This window comes from Perissodus microlepis, chromosome 6, assembly GCF_051167445.1.
Source record: "Perissodus microlepis isolate ML-2025 ecotype Zambia chromosome 6, ASM5116744v1, whole genome shotgun sequence".
Taxonomy (NCBI): domain Eukaryota; kingdom Metazoa; phylum Chordata; class Actinopteri; order Cichliformes; family Cichlidae; genus Perissodus; species Perissodus microlepis.
Genome location: NC_140466.1, coordinates 17601129 through 17618525, shown reverse-complemented (window position 1 = coordinate 17618525; position 17397 = coordinate 17601129). Strand labels below are relative to the sequence as shown.

The 17397-nt window shown below is 40.0% G+C and overlaps 1 protein-coding gene across 18 annotated transcripts in view; it reads left to right on the top strand.

Moving 5' to 3' along the window:
- Positions 1-17397, top strand: part of ptprdb (protein tyrosine phosphatase receptor type Db) — a 153965-nt gene that overhangs the window by 83710 nt on the left and 52858 nt on the right. For all 18 annotated transcript variants that reach the window (XM_084931199.1, XM_084931195.1, XM_084931205.1 and 15 more), the window contains 3 exons: positions 3157-3303; positions 14610-14755; positions 16409-16550. In XM_084931199.1, the coding sequence (XP_084787325.1) occupies positions 3222-3303; positions 14610-14755; positions 16409-16550 (370 nt within the window). In that variant the 5' untranslated portion in view covers positions 3157-3221. The remainder of the gene's footprint in view (positions 1-3156; positions 3304-14609; positions 14756-16408; positions 16551-17397) is intronic.

The window sequence follows — 17397 nt, the reverse complement described above, 5'->3', positions numbered from 1 at the left end:
TTGCCACTTAGCTTATCTTGTTTTTTCTCGTGCGGCGCTATGATGCAACAAACACAAATTGTCTCTTCATTGACATTTCTGTCAGTCTGCCACCATTTCAACAGGGCAAATAGAATAAGTTAATTAGTATGTCTAATTGCATTTGGTGGCTCAGCTTTTGGAATATCAAATCAAATTAGGATTCTCAGTGTTCTCTTCCATGGCACACGGTTTGCCTTAAGCTATGCTTTTTAGGATCTGTCTTTTGTCTTTGTCTCTATCTTTCTCAACATCCCTTCCAGCTGTACTAGGCTCTCGCTTTGTAGTCTCCCTTCCTCTCTCTCATCATCCGCCCACACTTTCTTTTCCTTTTCTTTCTGTTTTTGGATCAGATTTTCACTTTCTTTTAATTTGTTTTTTTTCCTTTTGACTCGCACTTCCTCAGCTCTCACCTTTTGATCTCTTAATGAATTGTTTCTGTTATAAATTGACTGTAACAACTGGAAGAATGCAATAGATTAAAATAAATACTATAAATAGCACTTAAATGAATTTAACCTTGTTTTTTCTGTTTTCTTGATTATTATTATTATTATTATTATTATTATTATTATTATTATTATTACTGAAACAAGGCTCCGGACATATTTTCTAATCCTGTTCACTTTTCTACGTCCGTCTGTCTGTCCCGGATGTAGAAGCATAAGCCGGTCTCCCACTCTTCAGTTAGTCTTTGTTCTGTCAGAAGCTATTCCAGCGATAAGTGTAACAGATAGCTGCAGGCCCAGGCAGACAGACAGTGTATAATTGAGTGATAGGGACTAATGTAAGTGAATGGCTTAGGGCCGACTGTGATCTACAGCAGCAGCAGAAGCTCGGGCATAGAGGGAGGCTTTCTGTTAGGCTGTCAGTAATACTAGCAACAACAGCCAGCAGATGACAATCTGGTGACTACCTGGCTGTGTGTGTGTGTGTGTGTGTGTGTGTGTGTGTGTGTGTGTGTGTGTGTGTGTGTGTGTGTAAGTTTGTATTTTGGGCTTCTTTTTGTCTTTTTTCCATTACACGTTATTATATTTCTCCTCTCTCCACACACCTTTTCTCATATCTTTTTATTTATCACTACCTCCATCACTGCCACCCCCTAAACCACCCCGAGTTAGCTCTTTAATTAACGTGACACGCTGTGAAGTGAGTTACTAAATAATGCAGGCTTTTCCAGTGACAGTGAATAAGCTGCAGTGATTAGTGGGCATACACAGCACACACACACACATAAAAAAAAAAGATCCATTCTTACCAATATTGAATTTTCTGCAAATTAGACTTAATTACACAAATGTGCATATGAATGCTCTGTGAAGAATGCTCTGTCTGTTATGAGTATGCATTTAGAATGACAATAGCAGTCACCCTGTAGTTACTACAATAAGTAGAGTTTGTGTAATTGAGAGCAGTTTTTACAGCTAATAACAAAATAACTTGTGAATTAGTTAGTAAGAACACACACAAAAAAACATGTTTTTCTTTTGGGTAGATCCTCAAGAAACACAATAAGTATTGTGCCTGGCCATACTGTACTAGAGTAGTGTAAATCAGTGCAGGACTTAATTTGTGCAGGGAGAGATCTAGGTTATCCCAAAGCAATTGTTCCAAACCAAACCAAGTGGAAAATCCAGCGAGGGTTTTAGTTGTTTGCTGCCTTAGCTGCAGGGATGCAAAGAGCTCTGGGTTCCAGTGTTCTTCCACCCCACCCCCCTTGTCTTTTTTTTAATCAGATGGCTTGTTCACGAGTGGAGGGGATTAAGACTGCTGCCGTCGCTGATGAATCTGTCCAGTTTTGGAAGGCACACAAACACATGCACATACCCTCTCAGTGACACAGCTGCAGGCACGCACAGATGCATATGTAGATGCACACACAGAAACAGTTCAGTTACAGGTACTTGCAGTCAGAGTTAGCGAACACAGGAATTCACGTAAAGCAGCATGAACCCGCGCATATGCTCGCATGTACGTTACAGCACAGGCCCGGACGCATCCCTCTCCTGCCTCTGCTCACTTTCAGTGTCTCTCATTCAACACTGTCAGCTTCTGGACAGCAGCAGTGATCTGCCATGTCTCATTGTGTCATGTGATTTGAGCTGTGAGATTTCTGACACACAGACTGACGCCTGTCTCTTCTAATGCCAAACACTCACACCAGGCACTGCAGATGGCACAAAGACAGACAGACAGACAGACAGACAGTTAGAGGGACAGAGAGTTAGGAATAATACAAAAAAAATCGACTGATGGAAAGGAGAAAGAATGATGCAATGGAGAGAGTAACAACAAATGACAGGAAAAGGGAAGGAACGTAAGTTAAAGAGAAAGGATATGAGGAAGTGACGAGGGAACGTTTTGGAGAGTAAAGACTTTAAAAGCAGGAAAGGACCTGACAGAGTGTAAGGAAGGAAGGAGGCTTAAGATGAAGGGATAGAGACATTGAGCTGTATGTTGATCCAACACTGTGTGCAACATAGCCAGCAGATAACACTAGTCAGTCTCCTCCCACTTTAATCTGCCCATCATCCATCAATCCCTTGCTCTAGCCTTCCACCCCTCCATCTTAAAGCCAGTCATTCCTTTTTTATCAATTTGAAATCATGACGATATGACGCACATTTGGAAGAAATCCATTACTGAAGTACTTTGTAGTACTTAAAAGCTTTGTAGATTATATAATGGGCAAAAAAATAAAGCAGAAAAACTCAGACCATTGCTTGCTTGGGAGATTTGAAAAAAAGAAGAAAAAAAGAAAGAAAAGCATAACTGAACTTCAGAAGTTGCTGATTTTTTTTAATGCCAAATGTTTGCCATAAGTTGAAATTCATCAGCTACTTAGTCAACGCTCTCTCTCTCAAGCACACACACAAGTGCACACACATCAAAACACACCTCTGGCAATGAGTGTATGGTCTTAATGAAGCGAGAAGGGGAGAGGCAGCTGCATAACTGGAGTGTGAGGCCCAGAGGGAACTCACACACTTCAAGTCTGTGTGTGCCCGTGTGTGTGTGTGTGTGTGTGTGTGTGTGTGTGTAGCCACAGTTGATATAATGTCTGAAATTCTCTAAAAATTGGACTAATAACTGTGTTTCCATTTCTTTCTTTCTCTGACTCCCTGATTCCCTCCCCAGGTTGTGAGAGCCTGTTTCTATTGTCCTGTTGTACAGTGAGGCAGTGAGCTCACGGCTGATACAGCATGCATGTGTCGACATATCCCATGATGCACTCCTGTCCAGGCCTGCTCCTCCTCAGCTTCCTCTTCCTCGCTGATGCTGACAGTGAGTGCTTTCACACTCTGCACTAGTGCAGACACAGCCACACACACACACACACGCACGTATATAATATTGTGCAGAGGTTTGTGACCTTTATATGTTTGGATTTGTGTACATTGAGGAGTCTGAATTTAATTTGGTTTATTCTGATGAAATCAAACCAAACAAACAGCCAGAGTCATGAAAGCAGAACAAACAGATCTGCAGTAGATGCCCTGGACTCAACAGAGCCCTGATCTCATTAACATTTAGCTACTCTGAGATTACTTGAAGTTCTTCAAGATGCACATGACAACAAACCTCCAAAGTATGTAAAGTGTAAAAAATATAATAAAATGCTTTTTTATAAACTGTTGCTGTAATTTATTGTACATTGTGATTCATTGTGTCATTGCTAAAGCTAATTGTATATGTTATATATAGCTGTTTGTGTTTCATAGACCACTATTCCAGATATCACATCCCTACTATATGTGTGTGTGTGTGTTCGTGTGTTTGTGTGAGTTTGTACATCTGTGCATGAGTGTATGTTTGGTAGCAGGTTTGATACAAGGCCAGATGTTTTTGTCCATCCCAGTATTACTTGGCATGGATAGACAGACCACATATGGCAAATCAGATAATTTCCCTACTGCTTGTGTAATTGTGATTATACCATGTGCATGTGTGTGTGTGTGTGTGTGTGTGTTTGTGTGTATCCATGTGTGATCCCTGTGGCTCATCACATCATCCAATCCTCATCCGATATATTTGTCAAGGAAATTTACATGCAGATTAGCATACTGGGTATAGTCACATCCTGGCCGAAACTATACCTGCAATTACTGCAAATCGTTACTTTTATTGTTACTGAACAAAAAAGAATTTATTCATTTATTTATTTCTTTTTTGTTTGTTTGTTTATGAAAAGATGGATTTTCCCACAGCCTAAGTTGATGTCATCAAAATGCTTATTATGTGTAACCACTGGCTAAATTAAAACTGAAATTAATAGTCCGTTTTGGAATTTTAAAATTTTGATTTTTTTTTTTTTTTAATTTGTGCTCTAATGATTACATTATAGTTGGTGATTCATTTTCTTAAGCATGAGCTAATTTACCAATAGTTTAAGCTTAGCTTGTTTAACTGAATTAATTTACAAGATCAAATCTGTACAAAAATCTGTATTGAGACACATTTTTGATCTTATGAAGAACATGTCAATGCATGTTAAGTGTAAAATAGCCCACCAACATTATTAATACGTGTAAAGAATTAAAATCTTTACCAGGTGTTTCTTGTCTCCAGTAATTGTTCACAAAATTTTTGGTATTTTAAATGAGCATTTTCATCTGCATTTATGAAACTGTGGAGACAAAAAAGCTACATTTCAGTGTTGTAAATTTTTTCATTATCAACAAAACGGAATGTTTGTGATATGGAGGAAGGTCAGTTCTGTTTGTGCCAATGAAACAAAAATTAAAGCAGCTTTCTCTGATAATAAATAGAAAATATCGCAGGCTAATAACAAAAGCTTAAAAAGGCCAGTTTCAGTTAAATTTGGAGTACAATCCAGTCGCATATCCACACACGGTTGAATTCTCCATTTTTCTCCTCTTTTTTTTTGGATTTGGAAACTAAAAGAGCCGTTAATATGTATACATCGATGCTAAACACAGCTATTGAGGTTCTACCGAATTAAGTGGCAAACACACAAGGTAATAGATTAGATTATGACACAATTTTTAGGTGACAAATTTTTGTTTTCTCTGTTTTCATTTATTGGTGTTTAGGCTACACTTTTTTAAATAACTGGAGACTGTATAGATTGACAGACCGCCGGGAGCTGTTGAGAGGGACAAATGTGGCTCTGGAGATTTTGGAAACCAAAAACGTCGTGTTAAGTTGATGTGCTTGGAAACATATCCAGACTTTTTGAGAGAGAGACATGGCCAGGTCTGACTATTCAGGTTGACAATTAGCAATGAGGATCTTATAGCAGAGATGATGAAATGCTCCGGTCTGAGTTGAGACTAAGCATAAAAGACATTAAGGCATAAGAGGAATGTGGGAGTACTAAAAGACTTGATACTCAGAAAGGGAATAATGTAAGAGGAAAAGGCTGCTAGTCAAACGTTAGGAGTCTTTTAAACATCCAGGAGTTATACTTTTTCAGTCAAAATGGTATCTAGTGGAAATTTCATTGTGTGTATTTGTTTTGAAATGCTTGTTGCATAAGTATATAATACATGAAGCATGCATAGCTGTTTGTTGGAAGGAGAATGTAGTGTAGCAAGCTTGTGGTTATAGAATAGAGCACATTTTTCAACATCACCTTCTAAAGCAGGCATACATTTGCACAAAGCTGCTGTAATGACACACAAGTGCAGGCTTCAGTCAGCCATTTCCATCCTGCAATGTTTTAAAAGTACACAGTCACCCAGGGCACAGTTATAGCACACACACGCACACATATCCGCAAACCACTCTTGTTTTCCTTTCAGCCTCCTGCCCTCTTGTCCCACGTGTAAGTTCCAGGGTCGGCCAGTTAAGGCCCAGTCATCCATCAAAACAATGATGCTCCCACAGTTCCTCTATGAGAGTTCGGGGAGCAGCACAGATGCGACAAGGGGGGAAAGGATTCATACTTTGCCTTCTCTGTCTGTTTTTCTTTTCTCCTGCCCTCATCTCATTCGTTGTGACTTTCTCCATTGCTCTTTTCGCGCTCGCTCTCTGCCTCCTCTCAGCACATCCATGTAATCTGGTGAGAAAGAAGGGACAGAGGGCTTGAAAGGGGGCGGTGGGATGTTTCTTCCCCTTTTTATCTCATTGTGTATGACATTCAGAGCTTCTTTTAATATCAACAGTAGGGACTCTGAGATTTGAATACTGAGGATTCAAACAGGGGTGCTGGGACACACTGACATCTTTGGTCTTCAAAATGTGACATGTTTTGAAATGTTAAATTCCTTCTAAAAATTGCTTTCAGTTGTGCTTATCTCTCCTTAAACTTAATGCTGAAGGAATGAAACACATTTGAAGGATAATAGGGTTTTCTAGAAAAAGAGGCCACATTTGATTTTTTTATGTATATGTGGCATAAAATGTTACTAAATTCTAGAAATCCCGACGACATCGACGCCCTTGCTCGACACCCAAGTTACTCGTATAGTTACACTAGAGTATTATTACGCAATCAAATGGAACAGTATCCCATGTGCATAGCTGGAAACCTTGCATGACTTCACCATATGTGCATTCTGCACACAAGCGCTGGTACGACTGCGCAAGCAGTGCACTGAGCTTGCCTATGTGATTTCACGTTTTTATTTTTTTAATTCACCCTCTTTTACTCTCCACCTCTCCCCCCACACACTTTTCTTTCTCTGTGTTTCTGTGCGCGTGCATGTATATGACATCTATCTGGTGGATTAAGAGTAATGCCCTGATCCTGTCACAATCTAGGCCACTGCCACACGTACGCATCGAGATACAAGAACTCCATCTCTCTGCGTATCATTCAGGGTGAGCGGGAACAAAACAACAACAGGGTTTCTTTCTGCTGGCCTGCATTTGCCCCCAAAAACCACCGGGTTGCCATGCTTCCCCATGTGGCTTGGATGTATCAGTGAAAACTCCAGCCCGCAGTATGTGAAACACAACACAAAGAAACAGCTCATGTTTCAGAGGCTTACAGTAGGGATGGCATTATCGAGTCGCAGCCATGTGCTTTCGTAAGGGGACTGTACATTTTGAAACCAAGCAAGAGTTTTTTAACATTTTGCCTGAGGAAGATTTCAGTAATGTGAAACTTTCCCTCAGCTTCGTCACTTCATTAATGTGTTGTAAAAACTGGGCAGCTCCGATTTATCTATTTTGAAAGGTTTTTGTATAAAGGGAAAAAACACAGGAGATTCAATAAACTCCTAAGTCTTTTTGTTCTTGTTGTTTTTTACTAGAAAAAATAATCTTTTCATTCATATTAGACAAGCGCACAACACTAGAAACAAAGAACTTGCTCATGTGGTGACCGATTGACCTGTCACCCTCTGAACACATTGCCATTGCCAGCATTTACTTGGCCTTTTGGACGAGCTTAAAGTGAGAGATGGTTGGCTCAGAATGCTACAGTGACAGTGGAGCTAGCTTTTCTTACTTTCACACACACATGCACACATAAAGAAAATAAGTAAATGTAGCTTTTCCTATCCGTTTTGACATTTCATCCACATAAATTTTATTTTAGGTCACTATGAAAGGAGATTTTGAAAAACCAGAGTGAAGATTTTGTTTTCCAACATCAAATGTTTGTGCCTTTCTCTCCTTTTTTATTGGCAGACTGCGTGTTCAGTATTTTTTCAGGCTCCCGAATCGCTGACATTTCGACACAGTTGAGGTTATTTTGCCACCTGTTGCTTTGGCATGCACTTGATGACAACTGACATCGTTTTTTGCATTTTCATTTTCATGGAAATGGTCAGAGATATTTTAGAAAACTAACATGGAAAATTCCAATACGTGTGGATGCAGCCATAGTTAGGATTCATTGGATCAGGGTGAAGAAACAGGGTCACAGAGGTCAGGTTAGCCTAAAGGTCAGGGTCAGCGGGTTGAGCCCAAAGAATTTGTTAAGTGCGTGAAAGATATACAAGCAATTTACTTTAAGGGATCTTGTTTCTTTTGTGATTTGTATCGCTTTGCTCACTGAAAGAGGAGAGTAAAGCCCCGAACCTGGTTGACATGACTGGTTATAACGTCCATTAAAAATGTCACAGTGTCAGCACCTGCCCAACGCAGTTTGGGCCATGATGCAGACAGTTGCTGAATTCCTCTGTAGGCTCAGATTTTCAAATGACTGGCGCACGATCAATAACAGTGTCCAACTGTTCAAAGTATAGCCCCAAACTTTATGTATGTATTTAAACTTTGTACCTATTTAGGTATGTAGCTGACATATGAATGAGTGATGTCATTCATTATTGGGTGAGGTCCAAGAAATTAAGTTGGTATGATCACGCTTGTGAAACTCTCTGTAGTTTGTTATTAACATACAGTTTTTGTGTGAATTCATTGCCTTCAATGACACTTTTTTGTACTGTATACAAAGATTTTTGTAGAAATAAATATAACAGCTCCCTATTCAGTATTAAGCAAGATCCAGCAGTTGTTTTGTATAAACTGAACAGGCAGATCTAACACATAATATATCTTTTTAATTTTATCTTCGTTGTGTGTAACCCTTCTCTGTACAATCACAATGGTTTAGTTTTACATTTGAGCTTTTGTAAAAAGAAAAAAAAAAAAAAGATCTTTCATTGCTTTTGAGTTGACACTGTTGGTCTCCACATGAAATCAAAAAAGTACATGCCCCTCCAGTCCTCCACTCTACTTCAGAGCTATCAAAGGAAGCAAAGTGTAAAACAGGTTATTAATGGATAAAGTCTTTGCTTTAGAACTGACTTCAATTCTTTACTAATACCTACATTTATATATAATACATTTTTAAAAAATGAAAATTAGTATAGACCAATAGGCGATCTGTTTACATTAGGTCCTCTGCTCCTGTATCTTAAAAATGAAAAAGGCAATATAAACATTTTTTTTAGGCAAGTAAAGGATTTATGAAATTATGGACACATGGAGAGTAGAAGGGTTAACAGTTTTCAGAAATCTGCTCCGATAGTGGGAAAGGATTGGTTATAAGAAATGTGTGCAGCTCATTATTAAATGAAAATGCCATCCATCAACTTAAGTAATTTTAGTCATTATCCAAATAATTCATGGTATGTTTTCTGAAATAATTCATTATATTGTATTAAAATTCATTTTCAGTGATGATGTGTCACCTCATGCTCATCTGCTCATTTTAAATCTTTGATCTGTGCAGCAGAAGGTGACAGAAATGGGCCACATCACAAACAATTTCCAAAGTCATTAACACACGAAACTAAAATGGCAATCAAAGTTGTGTTACTTTATTTTAACTAGCTCACGCTAGGATTAAGGGCCTTACTATTAACTTTCTGGGAAATTAGCCTGTTAAATTATTGTTAAATTGACTATTTGTGATCCCTCAATTTGTTCTTTATTGTTATTAATGTCCAACCCTGAGTAAGGTGATAGGCTGAGAGCAGGACAGTGCATGTGAAACTGAAGAAATATGAAGCTTCTCAGTTTTGTGCTATCACAGGCACTGTAGCTATTAGCAGCTAGCATAGCTGTGCGCTCATCTGTGAGTAACAGAATCTGACTACCTTGTCTTAGCATTAGCTTAGCAGGTGCACTCATCTGTGTTGAGGCCTGGATAATGTTAGCTTTGCTGTAACGTAACTGACCAGTGGTCTGTAACTAATGCAGTGCGACCAGCACTGAAAAAACCCTCTGTTCCTCTTTATGGGAAGCCAGCTCTGACCCAGTAAAGTAGTATACCCAGTGGGAAGCCCATGTGCTTCTAATGACCTGTGTATAAAAAGAGATCCTGTTTGATTAATTCCTCCCCTTGTGTTTCTAACAAATTAACCCTGATTAACTCGGCACTAGCCAAACCCTGCGGCAGCTTGGGTGGGTAAGTGTCATGCTAATTGGATGTGCGTTAACTATCAGCAATAAAAGTGCATTTTGTCTTTCCCTGCATTAGTGTAAAAATCACAATGTTTCATTAATGCTTGTTAACATCAGCTGACAGTTGCTCAAAAACTCCTAATCTATGTCAAATAAGTCAAATAATAAATTCACCCAAAAAACTGCAGGGCTTTGAGTTTAAAGAAAGATGTTTGTTTTGGCTTGGTTCAAATAGACACTTAAACTTTGTGCAACCTGAATAACATCATATTTTAATGTGAAATAGTTCCAAATGTTACGGCACTTTATTGTGTAAAATTTAATTTTGCTAAGTTGAAATTGCTCATTTTGCCAAATAATTTCCAATTAATGCTTCTGTATTCTGCAGAAGGATGATAGCTCTGTGTTTCTGTGTTTATTGGCCCAAGCAATCCAATTTCATTACCAGGAGAAAGCGAGCAGCTGATAATTTGCTCTTAATGTGTCCGTTTGATGTTAATGTGTTTTAAGTTATGGTTCTGGCCAGCTGCCCACCCATTCTCGCCTGACTATCATGGCCCTGGCTCAGTCTTCTATATTGGCCTCGTTCCTCAACTTGTCTGACAAGCCTGATTCAGTCCTCTTTTGGGTACTGATCAGCCAGCCACATTTAGATCTTTTCTCTATCCCTAACATACTAATGAATCTCAGGTGCAGCACAGATGCTTGGTAAGATCTAGTCAGCGTTTTTAGACATGATCAAAACTTCCAACACAAGTACTCACATAACCTGTTCATACGCATGATTACACGTCCACACCCAGGATTATCTATGAGTACGTAGATGAAGATGCCCCTGATTTTGATGTGATCATAAAGGTTAAAACCAATTTGATCCTCATTTCCAAACATTAGCCAGCACATAGGAAAAGCTGACCTCAGTGTCTGCTCCTTTTAGCTGAAACCTTAGTCTTTCACTAATGAAAACTCAGCTTACTCCCGCTATATTTTTATATTGTTTATATTAGTTTTTCTTTTCCAATTGATATCTGCAGTATCAGGCAGAATAGTCCCATTTCGTGTTGCTCAATCCATTGCTTTTTGTTGATTTGATTTGTTCGGATCCGCCTGTCTGCTTTATGGCTTTTTCGTATTGGATCAGTTAAGTGATTGCGGGCACACAAGATGAGACATGAGGGCACATAATTTGCAGCATTTTAAAAGATGTGTAGGAATGAGTTCAGAGCCCTTAGCCTGTCCAAAATATATTGCTATTTAAGGGTTACTTTTAGTAGAAAATGTAATCAAATGAATGAAAAAGTCGTCCTAGGTTTCTGTAATCAAATGCATGAGTCTTGAGAATAAAATATACATTTCAGTCGTAGTTCATTACTCGGCACATATTCATGAATTTCTCTGCGCATTAAAAGTAGACTTTTATTTATCAAACCTTTAAAGTTCCACTACTTTCCATCTGTTTTCCCTACCAAACATCAGCTCTCCATTCTTATATCTAATCACATTCCCAATCCTAGTACACTATATCCGTAAATCATGCTCCCTGAAGGTTTGTTCTAGCATCTGTTCTTACAAACCCGATCTCTCTCTCTCTCCCTCCCTCTAGGTTAAGACAGCATCTGCCAGCTATAATATGCCCCCATAGTCTCCTACACGGTGCCATTAGCTTCCTTTAGTCTGGCTATTTGTCTTTTCAAAGTGCTTCTTCTCTGATCCCCCATCACCCCATTGCGGTTAATTCCAAAACGGCATAATATTTGTCACCATTTACAAAATTAAAACTAAAAATTGGACGGAAAAGAGAATGTCTAAATGTGAAAGCATGTGTGAAGAAGTCAAAATTATTCAGGTTATAGATCTTCAGTGCTACTTGGTGGTAACCAAATTCTTATGTTTCTTTTATTTTTAATTACAGGGAAGATCTGAAGATTATCTTTTTGTTTACCGTAGATCTTTAGCCATGACTCAGAAGTGGTGCAGGGACAGGAGCTGACCGAATAATTTCTGCAATCTGTTGTGTAGATTAGGTCCCACTATATGGATTGCTATGTAGGCCACCCTTCTTCCACCCCCCCACACACACTCACACCAGAGTGGAAAGATTGGCACCGTCTAATTCCCTCTAAATCTCTCTCTGTGGACCACTTAGTAGTTTTCCTTCACTTCCATCTTGGATCACATTGAAGGATGGTGTGAGGAAATGTGGTAACATATGGTAACATTCATGAGCACCTTCTCACTGTAATTGTTCTTCATTTTTCCGAGTCCATCTACATCAGCAAAACAATCAACCTGTACATATTCTGTCCCTCCTGAAAACATGTACAAATATTTAAGTTTCCTTTTGAGTTTCAGCTTCTCTCCTTTGGCCCAGATGTCAATGCTTAATCCCACCAAGTGGCACAGTCACAAAAAAACCCTGATGATCAAGGCAAAAGACAGACCAGTTAAGACACCCAGAGGGAGGAAACCAGAGGAGGAGAACAGTGAAGATGAATTCAGAGAAAATACAGTGAAGTAACTGAAAGGGAAATCAAAGAAAAGAGAATAAGGATGAGAGCCAATAAAGAGAGGGGAGGAGAGAAGAGATGGGGAATTGCGAGGAGAGAGTTGGGAGAAGTGTGGAGCATACGGTTGGAACCCCACCTCCCTTCATAAAGTCAGTCAATGTGACAGGAAGACTTATGTAACACCCCAGAGATGGAGGGAGGAGATGGGGAAAGAGTAACAAGGAGGAGGATGAAAGATGGAGGAAGGAGAGCAGCTGTGAAGCGGGAGAAAGAAGGGATTCAGTGGTTAAAAAAACTGGGATGGGGTAGAGAGATAGAGAGGCAAAGCATAACGTAAGACAATTAAACACGAGATATATGAAGAGAATGATCAGGGTTAGGGTGGGTAAAAAAGAAGAGGGGGATAGATTAAAAAAAAAAAAAAAAAAAAGCAATTGGAAAGATCTACCGTTAGTATGGCCCTGCTGGCTTTACACTTTTCATTTGTTTTGTGGGGAAGAGATTAGCAAGAGGATTAAGAGAGAGATTCTCCTGCTCTTCATTCTTTCTCTTTCTCTCATGCTCTCTCTCTCTCTCTCTCTCTCTCTCTCTCTCTCTCAGAGGGACACACCCATCTACTCGCTCATGCATCACACACACACATGCATTATAATGACACACGCAAAAAGTGTTGCACATACTTTACATGTTATAGCTGCAGGCAGGTCATTATTTCTGTTCTCTGTTAATCTGCAGACTGCTTTTCTGCTTGACTGATTTGTCAACTAAGATACTAAGATACTTTTTTTTTGCTTATATTTTTGTTTTACATACATGTTTACCAGGAGGATCTGCAAGTTTTCTTATTTTAAAAGCTTGGCCTGATGAAGGTATTTCTTGCCTCGCAGCTGACTGAAATAAATACACGACTAATAGGTTGTCAATTTTTTTTTGGCAGTCACAGCAAGCCTGTCGATAAGCATTTAGTAGCCTAATCGTAACCCGAAACATGCGGTTTGCATGTAATGTGGCACGGAGGATGAAGAAGAACCCGGAAACATGCACACGTTACCTTTTTCTGGCTCTCTGACACAGACGCGCACACACACACATTGTTTTAGTCAGTCATTGAGGTAGATTTGGCTGCGAGCCAGTGAGGTGTAGAGGTGATTGGGCAGCTTGGGGCTCTCCGGCTATGTTTGCCAGTACATCTGGCTCGCTCGCGCTCCGTCTCACCCCTCGGTGTCTTGCTCGCTCCCTCTACTGCTCTCCATCTGTCTCTCTCACTCGTTCCTTTTATCTCATTCACTCCTCTGTTCATTTCTTCCCACTCTTTCACACACACACTCACTCTCTCTCGCTCTCTGTTTCCTTCCCTTTTCTGAAGAGCTTAGCTTTTCTCCCTTACTCCCTCCCTCCTTTTAAACAGCAAAAAGCAATTTCTCTCCCTTTGTCAGGGCGGTTGGCGGTAAGCCCTTAAGTAGGGATTTTCTGGTTTGGCTGGAATGCCATTAGGCAAGCTGGTGGTGACGTGCCGTGACTGACGTGCCGAATCTATTTGATGTCATGATGTCACAATCCAGCGGAGGCTGCGGTTATGATATTGTTGGCGTCCCTGGAACGAGGGGCTTTAGTGGTCATGTCAGGAGTAAGTCTTCATAAATCCTTTATGGCATATAAATATTAAGCTTCTTTGGTGGTACAGGGACAGAGGGAAAAACATGGCGGAACATACACACACACACACATGTACAGAGAAAAAAGGACACACACAGACACACAGACAAAGCCAACCTCGTGAACATCCAACAGAAAGATGTGCTGAAGGTGTAGAGCTACTTCAAGAAGTAGCTGACATTATACCACACGCACACACACACATTTGGATTGTTGAAATCGTTTCCAGGCTGCATCATTGTCCTTAATTTTTCCTACTTAAACTGCATAACACATACACAGCTGGTGTCCCTCTTTCCCACTCTGTGTAAGTGCAGCACAGATCACAATCACACTTTAACTGTTACTGATGTGTAAGCAGAAGTTTGTGGTTTTATATGAAGGGATATTTGGGTGCGAAGCAACACAGCAGAGAACGGAAAAACATAATAATCTATTAGAGAATATTTATAGGAGTGCCTGTAAATAGTAGTGGTGGAAATTCTATCAAGATTGTAACTGTATGTCACAACTTATCGTTTCGCTTTGCGGCATGTGGATGTGCATCCACACAGAGTAACACGGTCAGTGTGAACCTGATGTTTGATTTATGTTTTTTTCATACAGCACCCCCTAGATTCACACGAACCCCAGAGGACCAGACAGGAGTCCAGGGGGGAGTCGCGTCCTTTGTGTGCCAGGCCGCAGGAGATCCACAGCCCAAGATTGTCTGGAACAAGAAAGGCAAAAAAGTCAGCAACCAGCGATTTGAGGTAAAGAAGCTGAGATACTAATGGGATTTGAAACGTTGTGTCTCCTGTAACATTAACTAACTTTTTCCCGTGGTGAAGTGCTGTGAAAGAAAATAGATTAGTGTCCAACAACAGAGATTTATTGGCTGCGTGGAAGCAGCTGTGTTTGCAGGGAGTGGCCACACAGAGCACTGAGGCAAGATGACTGCTGCTACTGTCAGTTCTTGTTAGCATTTTCCTGTCTTGTTTTCTTTATAATTTTTCCCACAGCCCACGATTTATTTATTTATTTTAGTAAAAAGACTGCTTTGGGATGTTCACCATGGCAGACCATCTGCCTCCATCTCACCCCATCTCTAGCGTCCTCCTTCACTACATCCATGAAGCTTCTCTGTGGTTTACCTCTTTTCCTCCTGCCTGAGAGCTCCATCTTCAACACCGTGTGTCTAATATTCACCAAAATCCTTCCTCTACATAGCTGTCCCTCTGATATATTCATCATTTCTAACTTTGTCCATTCTAGTCACTCCCATTGAAAATCTTTGCATCTTCAACTCTGCCACCTCTGGCTCGACCTCCTGTCTTTTTGTCAAACATACATCACAGCAGGTCTCACCAGCATCTTGTAATCCTTCCAATTCACTCATGCTGTTATCCCTCTGTCACAAATCATCCCCAAAACTCGTCTCCACCCGCTCTTCCTGCACTCACCCCTTCACCTCTCTGACGCCAGGTATTTCAATTAATATATATATATAATCCATATATATAATCCAGTGCATCTGTTTGCATACAACAACAAAAACTGTCAATTTGAACTGTTTTTTTATACTGCCATACAGATGTCTGGAATGCTTCAACTTTTTCATATGTCAGTTGATGCCTGGGGCTACACTATATGAGATTCTTATATGATCAGCCTTATTGGTTTCCCGTAGGCTCTAACCTTTGCTTTATTTCCCCACCCCACAAGTCACTCTTAGATGGAGATGTTGAATCAGCCTTGGTCCTGCTCAGCCAGTGTCACCCTCAGCTCAGGGTGCTTTTCCACTTTAATAAGTGGAGTTTCCTTCCAGGTTCAAGTTCACCTCAGTATCTTCCTGTTCATGATTAAATCACTTGAGGAGATATTTTATTTTTTAATCCAGACTATATAACATTTGGGCTACCTGCTGTATATTTCCCATTGACGTCCTGTAGGTTAGGACTTGTTGTGGGATTTATTTTTATTGGATTTCAGTCAGTGGAAACATTCCCAGAATTCAGAATCCAGATCAATTACATGCATGTATTAGACTTATGCAACAGCAGTTATAATGTGCAGTCCAGCAGATCTGAAAAATCCGGTCATTACATGTGAAAAAGAACATGAGAGATATTCAAGTGTAAGGTCTTTGCTTTTCTCCAAACCTGAGATGTGTTTTAAGCTGTGTTTTCAACGATGTCATACTTTGGATTCAGCTTTCCATAGTAAAAAAAAAAAAAAATGGGGGGAAAGCCTTAAAAACCTTTTCCTTTGCAAATACAAATGATCCAAACAAATATGCTGCCACTGAATTTTGGGAACTGCACGTCATGCACTCCTTCATTAAGGAAATCTTTGACCTTGCACATTCTCCAATCTATTATAGAAATAGAAATTTTAGCTGCTTTAACATATTCCCCCACTAACAGGTTATAGAGTTTGATGATGGATCCGGCTCAGTCCTGAGGATCCAGCCGCTGAGGACCCCCAGAGACGAGGCAGTTTATGAATGTCACGCCTCCAGCTCTGCAGGAGAGATTACTGCCACTGCCAGACTCACTGTGTTACGAGGTCAGTGTGAACACCCCCACACAGTTTTTCCATCCAGCTGTCTCACATCTTAGGTGGCGTTTATAATCTGTACATAAACAGCTAATAAATTGTTTATGACACACTTCATTTTATAACAAATGGGATTTTCCTGGCTATCCTTTGAGGGTTCACTCTGAGGGTAACATGAGAATTTTTGTTGACGAAAAACAAAAGCATTTGTCTTTTCAGGAGTTTAGAAAGACCTCTAAAAACGACCGAATTTAGTAGTAGTCTAGTAAGCGTCTGCATCACACCTAGCTGTGCCATTTCATTTGATTGTGAATTGATCAGGCAGCAACATGCCATCCACTCTAGGTATGCAGACTAGTAGTTCATCCATCCATCCATTCTCTTCTGCTTATCCATTTCAGGATTGCGGGAAGGGGAATGCTGAAGTATATTATGCAATTTACATACGTGTGTGTGTGTGTGTGTGTGTGTGTGTGTGTGTGTGTGTGTGTGTGTGTGTGTGTGTGTGTGTGTGTGTGTGTGTGTTAAGAAGTTTGCCTCACAGTGAGAGGCGTGTGGGTCTGAATCTCCTGCTCCTCATCTTTCAAAAGATGAAAGGAAATGCTCTTTTCACTTTTCAACCAAATTTCTTCAATAACCTAAAGAAACAAGGGTTTCATTTTTTTAACTAAATGTCAGTGTCATTTAGACTACTGCAAAAGTCATCTTTTCAACAGCTTTTCAGTGGCTTTTTACTGGATGGATTGGCCCTGTTTAAAACCCCATCCTTTTGTTCCTAGTAATACTTCTATGCCAAAAAATTCTCCATCCATTCATCCAACCTGGTAGCTGGGAGAGGCTCCAGTCCCCCCAGCTG